General features: G+C 37.8%; 1 protein-coding gene across 1 annotated transcript in view; it reads right to left on the reverse strand.

Moving 5' to 3' along the window:
• EIF3H (eukaryotic translation initiation factor 3 subunit H) overlaps positions 1 to 21,330 on the reverse strand; it is an 84,781-nt gene extending 63,451 nt beyond the window's left edge. Inside the window, exons 1-2 of the mRNA XM_068933152.1 lie at positions 21,126 to 21,330; positions 2,607 to 2,763 (exon numbers count right to left, since the gene is read on the reverse strand). Of these exons, the coding sequence (XP_068789253.1) occupies positions 2,607 to 2,763; positions 21,126 to 21,245 (277 nt within the window). The 5' untranslated portion in view covers positions 21,246 to 21,330. The remainder of the gene's footprint in view (positions 1 to 2,606; positions 2,764 to 21,125) is intronic.

Below are 21,330 nucleotides of genomic sequence, written 5' to 3' on the forward strand. Positions count from 1 at the left end.
ACCTGAAAACTAATGATCCAAACTACCTTCGTCAACTCAAGACAATAAGGTAACAAATATTTTTTAGGCGTCTTCTTCCTAGCACTCTCGCAAAACACTAATAGAAGGAATTTTCTTTTTAGTGTATTCATTCAATTTTTTTCCATAACAGATTGGAGTTTGCCAGCAGATAATCCAACAGTGGGTACTCTCTATCTCCTCCTCTCAGGGGAGAGCAGATGGGGTAATATGGCCTTTCAATCAGTGCAAGAGTCCCCACATTAACCCAAGATCAAGTATGACTCAAGTCCTTTAAGGAATACTCCTTGTAGGCCCAGAAGCTGACACATAGGATTGTCCCTATCCTGAAATCTCAGGTAAGGTGGAAGGAAAAAAATCTGAAAATATAATCGAAGAAGAAAAGATGAGACAACATTATTCTGACCAAAGAGAGGAAAGAATGAATCTTTCTGGGTGAAGGAGGCACTGAAGTGCAGAGATCCTCCTCTTTCCCTCCCTATCTTGGGGCCTGAACCTATGCAGACATACAAATCCAGCTGTGATACTGATGTTATGTACAAGACTTGGGGGAAGGGAGATGATTTGTTTGATTTGATTTTTAGTATCCTGAACTTTAAGGCTCTGGTAGATAACAAGAGATTTCTCTTCCGGAATATGTGCATCTAGAAGACAGAAAATAATCTTTTCAAAAGCTGGAAGGATACTTGCATAGGGAAACAACAGCTTCAGGGAGAACAAACACGGAGTATTTACAAAGTGTAGTTGAAGTTCACATTGGCAAGACAGAGGGCAACTCTGCGTAGTGGCTAAAAAGGCACCTAATGCTCAGCTGGATTTCTCCAGAGTCATTTTGTTTAGGTTTTAATCTTCTCTAGACTCTGCCACAAGGGTCCAAGGGCTGAAGAGGCACTCAGTAAAGGGTATGCAGAGCGAGCAAAAGAGCTGTAGGTTTTTTGGACAGTTAATTCTACTTAAATATATTTTACTGAGGAGGCAGAGAACCTCTTTGTAGCCTTTCACAGCCTTTCAGCATAGGCAAAAGTAACTGCTTTGCCAGCTTATTTCCTAATGCTGATAGCAGTGCTTATCAGCATAACTGTGATAGATTCACTTTTTACTCTGATAAGAGTTGGTTCCCCTCTCATATATAGGTCTGTAGCACAGGAGCAGGAGGCTGACAAGCTAAGGCATCCAGGTGGGGGAAGGTGCACAGGCATTGCCTGTTGCACCTTATGCCAGAATCACTGTCTATTTGCTGAGAAGGTAGAGTAGAAGATGGGTAACAACAGACACGTTCTTGGAACGAAGTTACTCCTTAGCAGGAACAGCTGTTCTCAGTGTTTAGCAAGAGTTGAAGCTTACATAAAAGATCATAGGCTTAGAGAATCTTCATGGTAGCCATCATGTGGTTTGATGAACCCTTCATGGAAATGAAGAAATTCATTTCACTCCTTGCTCTTCTGCCAGCTACACTGAAACAATTAGGCCATTTTCTACAGGAAAAAAAATTGAAGCATGGGCTCTAATCAAAAACTTGGATTAGCCCAATCCTTTGAAGAGTTACAGAAGAGAGAAGTCGACTTTTAAACGTCTTTTAGGTTTTAATAAAACACAGTTCTGACCCTAGCACCATATTACGGTAGGACAATTAACATACCCTTGTTTTTTGCCTTTTTTTCATATAGTGAATTGTGTGATCCCACAGCAGAAGCAAAAAACAGTGAAGCAACCTTATTAAGCGTTAAACTGTTAAAATGGTCTCTCTTTTAAAAAGTAGAGTCTATGATTCTTTAGTAATAAAGCTAAAACTTAAATATATCTAATATTTAAATATATCTAATACCACACCAAGATTAATCTTGTTCAAACTGATTTCTCAAAATTAGATACAATCAGGCTTCCAGCCATAACTACTTTGACTATATTGCCTTTTCAGCTACTCTTGAAGTTAAACTTTCGAGCTCTAACAAAAAAGTGTTTCTACTAGTATCATTAAACACATACTTATATATACACACACACACGTACGTATGTATAAAACAAAGATTAGAATTGCATGCCTTTTAATATAAAATTTATAAATTAAACTCATTCTGTGGTAAGTGCATTATACTGATTTACACAGGCATTAAGAAAACATTACCAGTGCCACCAAGGAAAGAGGGACAGATATAAACAACTGATACTATTTCTAGTTCACTTAGAGAAGCAAAAAGATCATCCAGATTTCAAGTCAACAGCGTCTCTTGAACTTAAAAGCTCTGCTTTCCTGGTTTTCAATGAGTACTTAACACATATGAAGCCCCAGGGAGGCAATCTATACGCCTAAACACATATACTTACGCATACATACATATATATATGAATATACAGGAATGCACACGCATATATGAATATACACATATAGCCATTTTCATGACAAGCTTTTCTAAGTCTATATGAATTATAGATTGGAAACTAACGTGACTTCTTGTGTGGACAACCCTACTGTAAAGTAAGTGTATCCATATGGTGTAACACTTATCCCTACAAATCTCTGACAGATGGACCTTTTTGCACATAGGACAACTTCGTATTCTAAAGCTGTGTATAACACTAAATATTACCTTCATCAAAGTCTGCATCATCTTCTGTATGTTGAGGGAAAGGAAAACAATTTGTGATTTCAAGTCTGTCATCTACCACAAGTCCCAGCAGCACTCCCTGGACCACTTCATTTCCCTGTCCTTCTTCTTGGTAATGTTTAATGATCTTTAATACAACCTAAAACACAAAGACAAGAAAACTGCAATAAGCAATCTTTTTTCTTCCAACAATTTTAAAACTCCAGATATATAGTTTAAGTGTTCTCTAAATTAGAGCAGCAAACCAAGTGAGTTACTGGCTAAAACATCCGCAATTTTAATACAGCTTGATGAACAGGGGGCCATTCTAAAATTACAGGGGAATAAAAAAGACCATTAAACGAACAGTCAAAATGCAGTTCTAAACCAATTTTCTGAAACACCCTTCTAAAACGAAATATTGATCTCTTCTCTTTACCTTGTTGCTGTAACTGTTAAAAGCTACCTTACAGGGGCAATAAGCTTCCTCCTGGGGGAGACGTGACACAAGAAACTATCAAAATACCTTGAAACTAACTACGCGGAAACTCGTAGGAAATTTTTAAAACGTAAAAGATTCATCTACTTTCAGTTGCATTAACTTCTAAGACTACATCTTATTGAAGTTTTACATCAGATGGTAATGTTATTTTTATGTTGCAAACTAAATTTTTATCACAGGATATTTAAGAATAATGAAACAATGACCAAAGGAGGAACACAAACAAGAAGCAAAATGTTCCTATATCTTTAACAAAATCTGAATTCTACGGTGAATTATTCTCATGAGATGATACTGTAAACAGTATGAGTTGGAAAACAATCACTCAAAAATAAATCAATTAATCTCTAGAAATGCTTTACACTTAAGTAAAATTGTAAGTTTTTTAAATTAATAAAAGAGATCAGAAACGCTAACCGCGCGCGCACACTCACGCTTGAGAGAAATTATGCTAGGTCCAGTACAAGCAGGTCTTATTTCACTAAATTCTAGTCCTTCTAAGCAAACCGCACAAGAAATGTTTGATAACTACATTGTTAACAAAGCAATACCACTTTTATGTCCATAGGCAAACCCACTCACATGCATTTCAGCTCAACCACTCTGAGAATAGATTTTGTATAAATATGGGCACTTAATGAACTTCCTACAGGGAAGGAATATTAAATTCAGTTACATAGCAGGAACATATACTCTTCCTTAGCTTTTTCTTTGCTTGTTTAGTCCAAGTTCATGTCAAAATTTTAAATGAATTAGAAGTAATAATGAATGGAAATAATAAATTAAGAGTGCCACAATACAAGTTAAATGGAAAAAAAGTCTCTACAAATATAATTCTTTTGAGGGGCAAATTGTGAAAAGAAAAAAAATTCATGGACAGCCTGCTTTGGAAAATAAGGGAAAAAAAAAGGTGAGAAAGAAATTCCTGTTTCCAGCTAAGTTAGATATAAACATTAGAGGGCTAACACTTATTGAAACCTTACTTATCACTGAGATATTGACAATACCACTCATGTGTTCAAAATTCTTAAAATGCTAGCAAAATACCCCAAATACAATCTGTAGTTATGCCTTATGTCGGCAGTTTTCAATCTTTAACCTGAATACCATGGCAGACATTATCCAGGGAGATATAGAACCCAATATATTGGCTTTAGATCTGCAGACAAGCTTTGGGTTTTTGTTACCTTCCTCAGACTCCTTTAGAAGTATCTCACGAACTCCAGGTTTGAAATAACTTTTCTAAATTTTGTACCCATTAACAAGTTGCAGAAGTTAAGGTTGCACTGTAAAATACATTAGCTACTAAAAATCATTTATGAAAAAATAAATGAGGAAATCTGAGAGATGCATCCAACGACACCTCATTCTTGTTTTCATTTTCTTCTGTAGAGTTTTATTTAGTAAATCATTAGTATAACAAGGTCTTAAACTTAGACTGAAAAACCTGCCATCAAAATACAAACATGTGACCAATCAGGAAATATGCACCGATGTTTTCTATTTTGGTACTAAAAGCAGACCTTCAAATGTAAAGTAGAACTACTTCTTTCGAGACAACAAAGAGATTAGCTTCAAATGCTACCACATCATTCCACTTGTTTTCTAGTCTAGCAGCGGGAAGACTTCATCACTATCCAAATGACAACGCCATGACATTTCCTGATTTTATTGCACAAGCCAAAGCTTCATACTGAGTAAACCACAAAAATAAACACTCACCTACACATTTCCTCCAAAGATTTTAGGTTTGTAAAGTATCAGAACAGAATCAGAATACATTTATTTTTCGAATAAGAAAACTATGAAGCCTTAAAATAAACACACTCAGAATTAAGAATCAGTTTTTCCAAATGACACGTAAAGGAATATCCCAGAAGAAATATGGAAAAGCACCAGTATAACCTACCTCTCATGCAGTCCTGATTCACTTCTCCAAATACTGTTTCCAATTCCCATCCATCTACTCTTTCAACAACAGATACTGTCTCTTTGTACAAACCGCAACTGTTTTGAATACTCTCAGACCCATCACTGCTATACTATCACTACGTGAATTCAACAGTAACCAAATCGCATTTCAAATTGTTTTTGTTATTTTTAAGTAATGCAGCACATCTTTGGCAAAATGGTATCTCTTGGGCCATTTAGAAAAGCTTTGCACACAAGTAGAAACTGTATCAGTTAATATGACTTTGTAACAAGAAAAAAAAAATCACACTTTTCAGGAAGCTTTTTTAGTTCTGATACCTCATAACACATTAATTTTAACAATCATTTATTTTTAAAGTAACCTTTCTGAGGTAGACCCTGCTGCTAATACTCATACATTCAAGTTATTCATATATCCATAATATCCTTTTTTCAAAAAAAAAAAAAAAAAAAAAGGGAACACTTTTCTGTTTATACTACTACTTCTACCTGTGGAATCAGATTGACAGTCACCTGCAGCATAACTTAGTAAATACAACTGAAATAATAAAAAATATTTAAGAACACAAAGGCTGTTCAAAAAAGGACATACAAATAACTATTTCATAAAACTTAAGACTTCCCCAGCCTTATAACTCTAGTCTTCAAAATACCAAAGCAGTTCAAACACTTGGAGTAGCCACTTGCCAGATTTAAATGCCATTAATGTTCAATTAACAAAAAACGCTTACAGTTCAGCAGTGCTTCTAATCTTCAAAGCACCGTTCAAACATTAAAAATGAAGTCCTACTACAAAAAAGAACCATTCTGAAACTATTAAAATGATCAAAGATATGTACTTTAGTGGTAAGCTATAATGCCAAACTGGAAACACTGAGTACATTTTGATAGCATGATTATTAATTTAAGAAGTGTATTTCTTCTTATAGAAATACCTATAAAATGAACTGGCAGCTGAAATACCGTAGGCCTTTCGGGGGATCCTACCAACATTCAGCTGCAACATCATGAATATGCCAAGATGTCTGTTCTTGTATTTCTTTCCAAAGAAGCGACACTGTACCGAAGCTCAAGTGATTCACATATAATTGCGTTCCAGCGAGCTGAACGTTACCAGGAGGAAACCAGATTTCTAGTACTCGTCCTGCATTTTGTCCTAGAGATGCAACATCCGTTAAGAGAGTGCTTCTGCCATTGGACACACGCTGTCACAAGTAGATTTACTTACTTAAACGCAGTAATTAAACGTTTGGAAAGCCTAACAGTTTTCCCTACCCCAGAAAGCTTAATCAGCACAACCACTAGCACCGAGGCGCCTGCGTCTCGGGAGAGGACGGCAGAGAGTGTAAGCAACATTTCGTTACGTAGCCATTTTCAAATCAACCATAACTGACAGGGGCAACAAATACAGGAGCTGCCAAGCCATCCACATGCCGTCAATATTTTTAACACTGGTGAAACTGATCAGTGCTTATTTTGGCAAAAAAAGTCCTCGAAAACTATTACAGTTAACAGTATCTGACATTTTGAATGCCTGCTATCACAACTCTGGAGCCTTCTCCATGTGAATTCCTACACCTCAAACAATGCATTTTTGCATTTAAACGTGGCAGCGCGAATGGCAATTTCACTCACACTCCCAGCATAGCAATAGTTCAGACGAGAGCACAACTGTTAGCATATTTTTGCGAACAGATATGTCAAATACCACAACTAACAACTACTCATGCAAGTGAGTCTGAACGGTGCTGAACTCAAAGATGCCTAAAATTAAGGTATCTACCTAAAATATATAAAATATACATATGGCACCTTTGGAAAAACAGTTAGATAATCCGCTTAATTTCCAAATGAAGGCATACCCAGAATTAAACATCTCCAGGTTTGTGGACCTGCCCGAGATGAAGCAAATGAGTTTCACCACAAAACAGGCTACAAAGTCACTTTTGATGCAGTGCATAGGGAGAAAACTAATTAACCACTGCAGAGCAACTCAAAAATGAAATTGAATGCAACAGTTCTGAAATCCTCAGATAAGTGTGAAACGGCACTGCTCTCAAGACAGACTTGAAAAAAATAAGAGAAAATTAGAAGAAGATACAGGGAAACATAGGCAACCTTAACATTTTTGAGTAGTTCCTGATGATGTTTTTACATGCTGTAGATAAGTGCTTATCCTCTACTCACAAAAGACAAGTTCTGGAAGCTCACCAAGCAAAAACTTGCCTTGAGCTTGCTTGTCTCCTGGCTACAGTACCTCTCGAAAACACAGTAACAAAGTCTCTCAACTTTCCTGCCAGGAGAACAGAAACTCTAGAGTAAATTTAAGGTACCATTGCAACAGTTAAGAATAAGAACTTGTCTGTCTACTAAACATAACCATCTCTTCTAGATGATTAAGGAGATAGATGAAAATTTGTAACTTAGTAGAGTCCACAGAAACTTTATTCTAAAAGACAGTATCTCACAGATATCACGTCAAAAGCATGCAATCAGCAGGTCAATACCCTAAACTTTTAGGATGCATACATGAACCTTCATAACACAAGACTGCCATACCACCACAAAGTAGTACCATGAGGTAACTCAGGCTACAGATGAAACCAAATTTCCAACGTTATAATAATCTTTAGAAATTGGTCAATCTCTATTGACAATCAAAGCCTCAATTCACCTCAAGGCATATTCTAGACTATCTGCAGGGATTTTTGAATTTTTCTCGATTCTCTCACAGAACCTATAGTGCTGATTTTTTCACCATTCCTGATATGAAGAATGTTCAAAAATTTACTCTTTATTTCTCAGATGCACCATAACCACTGTTAATTTTGGAATTAAAAAACTACAGTAATTGTTAGAACAATTTTGGTAGTAGAGAAAATTTTAAAAATATAAACAAAAAGAATTTGTTTTCTATTAGGACCTGCAACGTCTTAAAGTAATTCTTTTCACAAATATCTTCAATCCTAACAATGACTACAGCAAAGACTTTAAAATTTTTAAGTTTCCTGACAAGGAATTAGAAAAATATTTGAACTGAATATATAGTACATGACTTAAAGCCAAAAGGACGCAACCAAATTTACCTGAAAATTATAGGTAAATATAAGTATGAATATATATTTATTTTTGTACAACAAAAGAAACTCTACCCCTTACCACTCTGTGTAGCATGCACTATCCAAAAACTAACTGCAAAAAAAATTTTTATCCTTATTTTGACTTGCTAGAGCCTTAACACCAACATTTACAAAGCCTTTGAAAATACCATTTTTTGAATATGTAAGCTCACATTTTACGTCATTCAACAGCTAATAAACATCAGATTTAAAAAAAAAAAAAACTTTACTCCTGAGCTTGACAGAAATTTGGTGCTTAAAAATAATAATTCTGTAGGAGGCACAACAGAACAACGGTTGCCATTTCACACCATCTCAATTAGGTACAGCTATTAAAGATTTTTCTTTTGATGTTAGACTGGAAAATTCCTGGAGCTGAACGTGACTACAACTATTATGGACAACGCATACTGAGCTGAGAAGGTCCATCTATATATGAAACCAACCTCAAGCAGCAGATACTGCATCTATTTTCATATGAAAACTATGAATTGTAGGAACCCTATTAGTCTTGTCTCATACAGGTCCTCAGTATGAAATCATTTTTGAAATTCATGTTAAAGGGAATGGTTAAGACTCCATCTTCAACTCTAGCTTTTGGGAGAAAAAAATTAAAAGCCCTTGTAGCTTTTAAGTATTTGTAATTATTATGAAGGAACAAAAAACTTGGGCTGCTTTTTATACCCCTGGGTGACCTATGACGCCAGTTGGTATCATATCACCTGCTTAGTTTTTAAACTCCAAAGTTTCACCTGATTTAACAACAGAAATATCATCAGTAACGTGCATTCTGCAGCTGCACTCCTTTTTAATATATACCTTAGGCTGAGGAGAACTACTCAGATTATACTGTATTATTCATTTAGCATCAAAATTTTCTATCATTTCTACTTAATTTACGAACCACATCAGCCTGTAACTACAGGGCACCTGAGAAATCTACACAGTTTTCCATGTGACTCCTGGTTCATGGAGGTCATAGCCATTTAGCTCCACACTTTCCTGTGATTTTTAACAGGATAAAGAAGGTGCAAACATCCATAGCTGGACCTACAGATCCATAGGCTAGAATACCTATTCTTAATTATTTGTAAAGACTACTTCCACAGAGAAGCTGTAGCAGATCACACTGACAGATGTTGACTACATTAAGATTTTTTGGTGACTGTAGAAGAGCAAGTAGAAAATCACTGGGTTCCTGGGGCCAAGCAGCTCAGAATTTTGTTTGCTGTTCACAGATACAAAGGATTTGTTTTTGTTAAGCAGTTTCTCAGGGCACGATAATGAAGTTTGATGCTGTATTTGTAAAGCTAGGCTGTTGTGAAATTGAACATTTTGATAAAATATTGATACATTCCTGACAATACTGCAAATCAGAAATAAGGAGAATAAACTGAAGTTAAATTAAAGGAATAAATAACCTATCGTTTTATATATATATATATATATATATAAAACAAGATATGTATTTGGATTTTTAAAGGGCACGTTTTTCAAAAATTTCTCCAAGCATGCTTTGCATCCATCTGTCAAGATGAGAGTTTTGAGTACGAAAGAGAAGAAGCTCATATGTACTTTAAGTAGGAAACACTTCCAAGATGCTGTGATTCCAAAGCTCTATAGTTTCCCTTCAAGCAGGAGGTAAACATACTCTAACAAACCAGGGCCTTCTTTTGCAAGAAATTTAGCTGGCCTGCAACTTCAAACAGTTTTTCAATTAAGGTGGCTGTTTACACAGTGCAAGTCCGGGCCCACCACGGACACGACCAGCTTATTCACACAAACATACCATATTTACTAGAGGCACACACGTGTCCACTGTACATATGGGTCAGCTGCTCACTCATTCTATTATTAGGACACTTTAAAAACTGTAAGGACTTAAAATATCTAATTTATGGTGGGCAGGGGGAAGCAAGCCACTCCAATTTATAAAATAATGAGTTTATATAAAAGCAGACATACAGCATGAAACAAATCGTTAAATTTAACATCTAGAACTAAAGCTGATAAATACACTTATCTAAAAGTCCTATAAAATGAAAAAGATTTTGCTATTAACATAAATGGCTAAGTGGAAGTTGGCTTGAAAAACCTGAAACAGTACAAACACTAAGCCTGTTTCTTTAGGAAGCAACATTAGAAATGGAGACTCCTGGTTTTTGGTTAGAAGTCTGTTAGTCTTTCATAGGCTGAGGTTTTCCTTAACTCTGTCAAGAACTTACCTTAATCAGCTAATGTCTTGTAGGTACCATGAAACATGTTTAAAGTAATCTATTTATTTATGTCTAAGTGAGACCCTTGGTCTTGCAAAGGGAGGAAGTGAATGCAAACTGCAATGCACCGAATGAAAAGGTCATTAAATAATGGAGAAAAGCAAAGTTTATTTAAAAGAAATACAGAAAAAAAAGTCAAATTTTAGTAGACCAGTCTCCTCTTGATTTTTGTCCTACCTCATTTTCTTTTTAGACTGCACAGCTGTTCAGGTTAACGACTATCTCCTCTCTGTCTGCAAGTCATTAGTACACTTTAACTATTACCTCAATATAAGTGAAAAAACCACACCATTACATTTGTGTATTTAAACTCCCCATTGCCTTATTCACACACTGATATAATGTATTTATTTGCAATACAAAGTTTCATAACAAATTTCACAGTACAGGGATCCATATCCACTTCCATGGAAACCATCAAGGCCACAGGCAGTGCAGGATGACTTCCTTGTAGAAGCACTTTCGTAACACAGCCCCAGGATCCAATTGTGCAAGCAGCAGGGCATTAGATGTTATTACCACACTGTTAGCAGGCAGTGATAGGGCCGTAATAAGATTAAGGTCCAAAATCCTGCTAAATACAAATGGGACAGAGCATTTCACCACAACTTCTTAGTGGATTACTTTTCCTATTTCAGACATCTCACAGAACTCAAATATTTTGCAACCATTTAGACAATTCTTGTAACTACAATTTACATTTATTATTTTTAATAAATGTCAATATATAGCCATTACTTAAAGAATGAAAGCTCATGAATATACTTCTTTAGAGCACAGCATATGGAAATTATACAGAAATATTAAAGGCGGGGCAGTTTCAACATTTCTCACTCGGTACACATAAGCCTTACACTTACAGGTATTGACTGTACACTGAAATATGTTGTCTGTATTAGTAAACCATCAGCATTCGTATATTTGCAGTGAGTATTGAGCTATAAGCACGTCTAAGTAACAGGGTTACTCTTCATGCATCAGCTTCTAGCACTTTCATATAAAAATATTTATAGATGACAGACAAAAGCAGCAATACTAAATTTTAATCAAACGACCTATTTTTTCAGATTGTACAGAACTGCTGTCATTTTGAAGCTGAAGAGCTGCAAAGACAGTTACCCACACTTACTTGGCCTTCAAAACTTAATAAAATAGGGCGAAGGTAGATGGGGGCAGGAGAAGAGCAGACAAGTTTACTTTGCCTTTTTGGAGAGAAAGTAGAGGAAAGGAGTGCTTTGTGGCTCAGAGACTACTGACCTTCTTTGAAGACCATAACCTACCCAACAGAACTTGAAGAATATGAACAGAAGAATAAGAACAGAACTTGAAGGCCTGTAGCTAGTGGTGTCCCCCAGGGGTCAGTCCTGGGTCCAGTCTTGTTCAATATACTCATGAATGACCTGGAGGAAGGGACAGAGTGCACCCTCAGCAAGTTTGCTGATGATACTAAACTGGGGGGAGTGGCTGACACACCAGAAGACTGTGCTGCCATTCAGAGGGACCTGGACAGGCTGGAGAGGTGGACGGAGAGGAACCTCCTGAAGTTCAACAAAGGCACGTGCAAGGTCCTGCACCTCGGGAGGAATAACCCCATGCACCAGGACAGGCAGGCTGGGGGCTGACCTGCTGGAAAGCAGCTCTGCAGAGAAGGACCTGGGAGTGCTGGTGGACAACAAGTTAAACATGAGGCAGCAGCGTGCCCTTGTGGCCAAGAAGGCCAATCGTATCCTGGGGTGCATTAGGCAGAGTGTTGCCAGCAGGAGGTGGAGGGAGGTGATCCTGCCCCTCTCCTCAGCCCTGGGGAGGCCTCACCTGGAGGACTGTGTCCAGTTCTGGGCTCCCCAGTACAAGAGAGACATGGCACTACTGGGGAGAGTCCACCAGAGGGCCACTAAGATGAAGAGACTGGAGCATCTCTCGTCTGAGGAAAGACTGCGAGAGCTGGGCCTGTTCAGCCTGGAGAAGAGAAGACTGAGAGGTGATCTCATCAACGTGTACAAATACCTGAAGGGAGGGTGTCAAGAGGCTGGAGCCAGACTCTTCCCTGCGGTGCCCAGCGACACAACAAGAGGCAACAGGCACAAACTGAAACAGCAATGGGAACTTCCTCTGTTCCAGTTTGTGCCATCTGAACCTGAGGAAAAACTTCTTTGCTGTGAGGGTGACTGAGCACTGGATCAGGTTGCCCAGAGAGGTAGGGGAGTCTCCTTCCCTGGAGATATTCAAAACCTGTCTGGATGCGATCCTGGGAAATATGCTCTAGAGGACCCTGCTTGAGCAGGGCGGTTGGACTAGATGATCTCCAGAGGTCCCTTCCAACCTTGGCCAGTCTATGATTCTGTATATCATCTTTTGCATGGATATGGGGCTCTATAGAATGGGAAGAATGTACAGTAAAAGGACTATAAACTGGCATATAATATTTTAGCAGAACAAAGATAGGGACTCGCAGGCCTTATACACTCAATGCAAAATCCTAGTCTTTCTTTTCCAGTAAAAGACCAAATAGTTATAACAGAATTAGCCTGCTCTTCCGTATACATATGCAGCGAAATTCAGGTGCACCTTCAAACTTCATGTCAAATAAGAGAATAAATAAGTCTGTTTAACTTAAAATTAAGGTTAATTTTTTTGGCTTAACACTTATCTGGAATAAGTATCCAGATGTCAGTCATTCAAGCCTATTTCCATGCTTATTCTTAAGTAATCTTGTGCGCACATGTTACAAGAGACATTATTGAATAAAGAAAGCTAATTTATCATATTTAACTTTGATAATCTAAAAATCAAGAATCCAAAACAACCTTACTAAGTCTTGTTAGTATTTTATATTCAGGTATACAAGCATGACTTTCCAAAACACTTTATATACTAATGTATTTCCTTTCTATTAAGATGATACCATTTAACACGCACTAATATAATCTTACTGCTAAGCACTGTTGTCAAGAGATACCACATTACTGCAATCTTAACAATACCTGAAGATGGAGAGGCAGCGGGGGAAAGAACTTGCTAAAACTGTAACATCGAGAATATTTTGGCTGTGTGTAAACACAGGAAAAAAAACACACAAGTCAGATCCTAAAAAATGTCTGTGGCAAAGAAGATTAATAGAAAAGACTATGACAACAGTAAGAATTTTAATAATTTTCTAATCTAAAGATTAAAAAAAAAAAATTCTTCCAAGGCCTGTCTGAAGGATTTAACAGGTGGAGGAAAGAAGAAAAACACTCCTATGGAATAACAGGGTATAAAAGCTTTTCATGTACTATGAAGGGCCTTTCCATTGGTAGCCAAGTTTACAAGGTACCTGTATCACTATTTTTCTGCAAGAGGCCTGCTATACCTTGCACGCTTCCCTGAACTATAATATACTGCATATCCACGCAAAGATCTAACTTTATTGCAGCAGCATGAAGACCACAGGAGTACATTTAACATTTCAGTGAACAAGAGGATATAATGCATTGTCTCAGCTTCAAAGCTAGCAATTGTCACCTCTCTATGCTGAATCAAATTGATTATCTAAAAGAAGAGGTGAAGGTAACATTTAAGTAATTATCAAAAGAAGAGGTGAAGGTAACATATTTAAGTAATTATCAAAATGTTACATTGAAAACAAACCAGATAAAAAGTAGTAAAACATTCAAGAGATTTAAGGGGAAAGATTCTTTTCCTTGATATTACAATGGCCATATACGTACCAAAGAGCATGATTTATTCTTTTCAACAGCTATGTATACATAAATACAATGCAAGGGACCACTCTGATACGCACACAACAAGAACATAAAATAATGAGAAGTTTAACTGTTAGTGACAATAGCACACAGGGCAACACATTAGTTCTCCTTCCAAACTGAAAAAAAGCTGTTTGAAATAATATTTTCTCCTTCAAGTCTTGAAGCGTAACACTGTTCAACACATTTGAACCAATTCCACATTTAGATTAGCTCCTTTTGTCAGCACACTAGTTTCACAGTACCAAGTGATACCAGATGTTTTAGTTTTTAAATGCCTCAGAGTATACTTACCATGACACTTAATAGATGTTGAGCGCACCACCGCACTCTTTCAAATCATTTAAAGTTTGTGCTCTGTTAGCAAGTATACCTGTTTTCCATTAACAAGAAACACTGAAATTTTAATCCTCAGATCATTGTGACTGTAAATACTTCACCTATTTTAAGTTAAGAAATGAGAAAGAGGATATGTCTGCATTTAAGAGTGAAATCAATACCAAGAACAGAATTTAGAATGAAAAGGTAATAATAAAAATAAAGGAAATTCCCTTTCATGTTAGAAGAAACTGCCAATTGCCCAAGAACTGAAGGAATTCTAGCTTAGGGAAGAAGCAAACAAACAAAATCACATCTCCCAAGTTTTTATGTTGTTTTAAACAAGAATGAGAAACAAAATACTTGGGTCACTATATCCAATTCTTTACCACTTTGATTTGTACTGCTGTTACTCTGATAAAGTACAAAGCCAACTTGTGAAACCAAAAGAGTTGGACATTGCAGAATGCTTTCTGTCCTACTTAAGTGTTACAAACCAGCACAGCGAGCTGCAGGAAAAAGGGAGAGGTGGAAAAAGGGAGCTGCCGCCATCAAAACAATGGGAATTCTCACAATTCCACTGGCACTTCACTATGCCTGAAAAATGGAAATTATTCTTCTTCAAGAAGGTTCTTTCCCCTTCAGCTTACCAGTACACCTCAGTCCTTTCTCTTCTGGATTACTAGTCAAAAGCTCACCTCCAGGCTACACTCATGCGATTTGCTGTACTCAAAGATTAATATCTATACAACATACTATCCAACTAGTACAAAACGTTTCCATTTTCACCACACTTCAAGTATCTGCAAACAGAACAATCTAGTACTCAAATGTACACACTAACTCTCAGTGCCAGCATAATCTGTGATCTACGGTTTTAGAGAAGCAGGTCAAGTAAAAGTCAACATGAGTAAGCATCTATTTAAAATTTCACTCAGACTCCATGGGAGGACAAACAAAACAAAATATAGCCTGAAGTGTATTTTACCCCAAGATCCCATTCTACAGCTGGACAGTGTCAAGAAACCGTCTGGATGGCAGCAGCCATAAACACAGCCACAATACAGAGTCATCTCCAGACATCTTTGCAAAATCATCATAAAGGGCAAGGAGGAGGGGAAGAAACTACAAGAAAAACTAGGAAAAGCAGAATCTTCACAACTTAAAAGAGCGTCAACGTTTAACCACTTCAGTAAAGGCTTCATCTTCATTGCTGATTTTAAATGAGAGGTACTCAAATACTATGGAAATTAACTGCTTCCCTTTTAACTGCGTGAAAAGCCATCACTTAAAAAAAAAAAAAAAAGAGTGCTTAATAAAAGACTGACAAGGTAAGTCTCAAAAACTGATTTTCAAACATGAAACTTTGTTGTTTTATTTACTACAATGAAACAAACCCTCTTAAAGATCTCTTCAGCCAAGAAGCTTACTAGGCCTTCCCTATAAACAGTTGTGGATATGACCCTATCTGTCATATGCCTTCAAGACAAAAATGGCTACTAGTAAGGAAGTAAGGCATAAGCAACCATGCTTGGGGCGGGGGGGGGGGGTTAATTATTAAATAAATTCTACAATAATTCTACAAAATAAAGTCTTATAAATTTAAGGCTTTTAGAAAGGCAGACTCAAACTTTCATCTAGGTAAAAAAACACCTTTGCATACCATTAGATTAGTATATAAAGCATTAGACACACTACATCACAGAAGCAGGGACAAAATAATGAAGCTTACAATAACAATCATGGAGTAGTACATCAGTCATATCTTACACAAGATAAACATCTACACGACTTTACTAGTGCAAATAAACACAGATGTAGATAAGACCTACAACTCCTCAACGTGTTCTTGACATGCATTTACGTTTCAGCCAATGTTTACTTGTATTTAATTTAAATAAATAGATAAGGCTTCATTTAAGCCATATACAATTTTAGAACTGTGTTTGAATACATATTTAAAGATTCACAGAATTAAGCAGATGGAACAAATATAATCTGACATTAGATCATCTTGAGTCTCAATACTGTCCCTATCCCTAACCTTAAAGTTTGATAGCCTAAAGATTCAGGTAAGCCTTGCCTGACCTATCCATAAAAGCATCTGTTGAAAGGATTAACAATTTTCATTAACTACAGAATGATAATTTGTTACTTATATTAAGGCTTTCCACATTAACAGATACGAAGATAAACAGAAACCTATAATGGTTTTGACATGCCTAGGATAACTTCTGCTACTTTTATTGTGTCCTCCAAAAGCATTACTGGCTATAATGAAAAATACTTGGTTGGTCTACTAGTCAGCACACTTGGCTTGAAGATCCCCATCTCCCAACCCGTAGTTGCTATTTTCCTGGAAAAGGAACTTTCTACATACCCATTATCTACATATTCGTGGTCAAAGATGACCCAGAAATCACCACATGGAATAACTATGGCTTTGAATACTAGCTCAGCTTCTATATCACACGAGCTTTCATGTTCGTTTAGTGAAAACATTACTCATCCTATGTGATCTTATGTCTCTGAACAGATACGCCAGTTTACGCCTCCTTTTAGTTTTATATCTTTAAATGGTTGACTGACATCACTACTGAAATTGTGAGAACCGCAGCAGAGCGATGCGGAGAAGGGCCTTGAGAGGAGTCAATTTTAGACAGCTGAATGTACAAGGGGCTACAAGTTGCATGAAAAAAGCATTCTAGAATGGTCTCCAAACTTTTGAGGTAAAACCGAAATCTGCTAGTAAGTGTTTCCTGGTACTTTCTACAGTAGAAAAATGTAAAAACTGGAAAGTCTGCACGCTGCTTCCTTTCAGACCCACACCAAAGAATTCTTTAAAAGATAACTATCCAAAGTCCACCAGCTCCTTTGTGCAATGAAAATGGGAGATCAGCAAATTATGACACTGCTTTATTTCAGATAACGCATAACAATTACTGTCCCTTTGGGGTAAAACAGCGACATTTGAGTTTTCTGCTATGAGGAGTCATACCCTTGTGAAAATGAAAAAAAACAATCAGCAAGCTTATAAGCATGTGAGAAATGGCTCACAAGGTCACACACAACCTAACGTAAACTACACCCATGAATTTTGTCACAAATATGTAAACATTCAAGCTAACATGTAAATGTTCAACATATACATGTGTTCAATATGGCACTCTTAAGGATATAGACCCTACCTACTCTGGACAGAAATCCGGACAGGCCTCTAACAAAGGTAGTACGCTACACACAAGAACATTTGCTGCACGTGCTGCTGCTGCTTCTCCCTTCAGCCAGCAGGAAGAAAGGGATGGGACAATCTTTTGAACATAAGAAACTAGAGAGATGCCTATATTTTTTCCTCTGGTGCTGACATACATACACGCACACCCCCAGGATCTGTCCTACCCTGTGTCATCTCCATGTGAAGCTAAATAAATCCAATGCAGGTGACAGTATTGTCTTAAAAGCAGCAACAGAATTATTGTATTTTTGGTCATGATATAATCTAAATTGCAATAACCATTCAGTTCCTTAATGCAGAAAATCTTCAGTTCAAAAAAAGGAGAGCAGCTCTCACACCTTATTTAAAAAACCTCCTCAATATCAATGGCATTGAGTCTCTTGCCACGTTGTAAAAGCAACTGGATAGTCAACTTCTCTTTGATACCACAGTTGTTCCTAGCATTTCTGAGCTGGATGAAGAATACCACCCAGTTCTGCTTACCATTCTCAAGAAAATCATTCCTAATTCTAAACTGTCAGAGTAACTATACACACAGATAACTTTTCCTCTGTTATGGATCTGCCAGTAATGAATTAGGAAAAAAAAAAAAAAATCCCTTGAAGTGTTCAGGATAACAAACATGGAGTAAAATACTTTAAAGCTCATCATGCAAACACATTAGCTAGTCATATTTACATATCATTTGAAAACTGAGATTTTGACTCTGCTGGCAGAAAAGCTGATGGAAAAGTATACAGATATATTCATTTTTCCTCTCCTTCCTGTGACTACAAAATATTTGTCAAACTGCAAAGGTGGGAAATCTATGTCCAGATTTAATCTCAGAAGCATTTTTATAAACAAGCCTTCAGGTACTTCATTCAAGATACTAAATGTCTACAACGCAAGATAATTCTCCCCAAACTTTTGGAAGTTTTGGTGCTGTAATTTCGTAGAGTACTCTAAAGAAGCATTAACAGTAAAAAAAGTTATGTGGAATTAGCTCATCTTACCAGTTAGGGTCTCATCGTTAGCTTTTTTCTAAAGCATTGCCATGACAGTGCTTTTTTTAAATTTATTCTCATGGAGTTAAACCTGAAGCGAAATTGCACTTGATCTAAATCCAAATTGCACCAATATGTAATAAAATAAGGAATTAAACAGATTCAAATAAGAAAGAAGTTAACAAAGTAGTGTGCTTGCATCAAATTTAAGAGGCTGCCAGTAAAGTATTGCTGCATCATCATTTATCTATTATGTTTTAAGCTAACACACTGACACTTAAAACTTTTCTCTTCATTACTAATATTATTGTCTTTTATTTTACTGTTCCTCTGATGTAACAGGCTTTCTAAAAGTCCTATTGCATTCCGACATATACAGAAGATTGATGCATCTCCATTTTATATATGCAGATTCAAAAAGTTACCTATAAAGTGTGTCTTTGCTTTCAAAATAGTTCCACTTGAAAGAATTAGTCATGCTCACCTACAAGTTTTAGCCTACAAGTCCTTGAAACAGCAACCATTTAAACTGTCTTTAATAAAGGCTAATACAATAACACTACCTACAGAAAAGAATCCCTACCATATGAAAAGAAGTAGTAGGACTGTACACTTTTACTCCGGAAGAAACCAAAACCATTGTTGACTCAGTCTTTAATGCACTAGCGACCATACACGTGACTGATCACATTAAGTACTGCAAAAACAATCTTTTATCACTGATGTGCTTGCATTTAGGAAAACAGTATTTCATATTTATATTTCAGATGCAACATTTGTGTTTCATTTACAGTAAAACTCAATAGACTTTCATTAAAAAGTATGAAGTTAAAGATTACTATTCATTTAATTATCACTGAACTAACACCAATTAAATCACAATGATGCTAGTTAACCACACTCATTCATTCTTCTGAAGAAAAAAGAAGTTAAAACTCAGATCTAGCAGCCAAACTGCCTCTTTTCTAGTTCTATTACTGTTTCATTATGTAGATGTAAATAAAGCCATCATTACGAGCCACTTCATCCATATGATAGGGGCAGACACTGCCTGTGTTATGGGATTGCTTGCAGCTTGTGGAAGAAGCGGGGTAGACATGTATAGCTCTAGCTGTACTAACGGTGCCGCCATGAGATGGAATGAAAAGACCACTGACTCCCACCAAATTCACCCCAAGTTTTGGCAAGTAATTACCCCGGTAACCATCAAGCCAAGACTAACAAAGATTCAATCACTTCATGAGAGCATAGGTAAGACCCTAAAAACAGGAAGGTATTAGAAAAGTTTAAGCAGAACTTCAGTAAGACATTTTGAGGACTTGACAGGAGTCACTTTGGTTACAAAGCAAGTAAATATATGCTGAGACTTCTCTTCTCGACAGGCACCACAGAAGTTTGTGAACCACGCAGTTAGTATCCTGACAGAGCTCTGTGTAAGATCCACCAGCACAAGTCTTTAGCAGGTGGACACAAAGCTAAAAGGGGGGGCCACTTTCTCCTCCACAGGCTCCATGTAAGAGACATCACCATGTATTAGAATAACACACAAGGACATGGAAAAAAACCACATAAAGGAAAAAGCGTTCACAAACATTTGCTAGACAGCGGTCCAACAGCAAACCTTTTGAGACTACAGACAGCTGACTTGAATGGGCAGTAGTTCACAAAGGGGATGACATATCTGATAGAGAACACAGCTTGGAAACTTCCGTTCTCTTTATTTCATTAATAAACGAACTAAAAAAAGAAAAGGTAAATCAACAGGCAGTATTAAACCCAGAACACATGGGGGGGGGGGGGGGGGGGGAGAAAACAGCTTTTACACCCACAGAAATAAGATTAAAGCTACCAACCTATGTCCTGAACTCAACAACTTATTTTCGCAAGCTTCCCTAAAACTTGTTTAAAAAGACACACACGTACCCCTATCCACCTCGCTATGGTCTGCTTACAGTTGCTGGCTACATCTCATGACTCATCAGTTTTCACTGCTCCTTGAAAAAATCCAGCCTGCTCCCCATATCTTATAATTACGTATCTTTCAATAGTCTGAGCTGTGAAACGTGAAAACAGAAACCAGGGATATTATGGCAGGAGAGTGGAGGAAAGAAAGAAAATATCGAAGAGCAATTAACACCCCTGCCTTCGCTTACACAAGGGACGGAGCCGCCCCCCTCCCCAGGGCGGAGCGCAAGGGGAGACCGGCCGGGCGTCAGGAAGCTGGGGAAGGGGGATGAAACCGCTCCTGCTGCTCGGGTGGCCCCGGCGACCCCGGCGCCAGGACGGGCCCGGGCCCCCGCTGGCTGCGCTGCGCTGCGCTGCGCTCCGGCCGGCACCGCCCCGCCGGCGGCCCCACGCGGGCCCGCCCGCCTCGCCCCTCCGCCAGCAACGGCCCCGGCCCCATCGCTCACCAGCCCGTCGATCTGCACTTGCTTGACGGCCGAGTCCCCCGTGGCGGCGGCCTTGCCTTTGCCTTTGGAGGCGCCGAAGCCGCTGCCGGCTGCCCCGGAGCCCTCCTTGCGAGACGCCATCTTTCCCCCCGCACCGGCCGGAAAGAGAAAAACGAAACACCGGAAGCGCCCAGGGAAAAGCGTCCGGGCGGAAACGCGCGGGCGG

Source organism: Struthio camelus, chromosome 2 (genome assembly GCF_040807025.1).
Source record: "Struthio camelus isolate bStrCam1 chromosome 2, bStrCam1.hap1, whole genome shotgun sequence".
Taxonomy (NCBI): domain Eukaryota; kingdom Metazoa; phylum Chordata; class Aves; order Struthioniformes; family Struthionidae; genus Struthio; species Struthio camelus.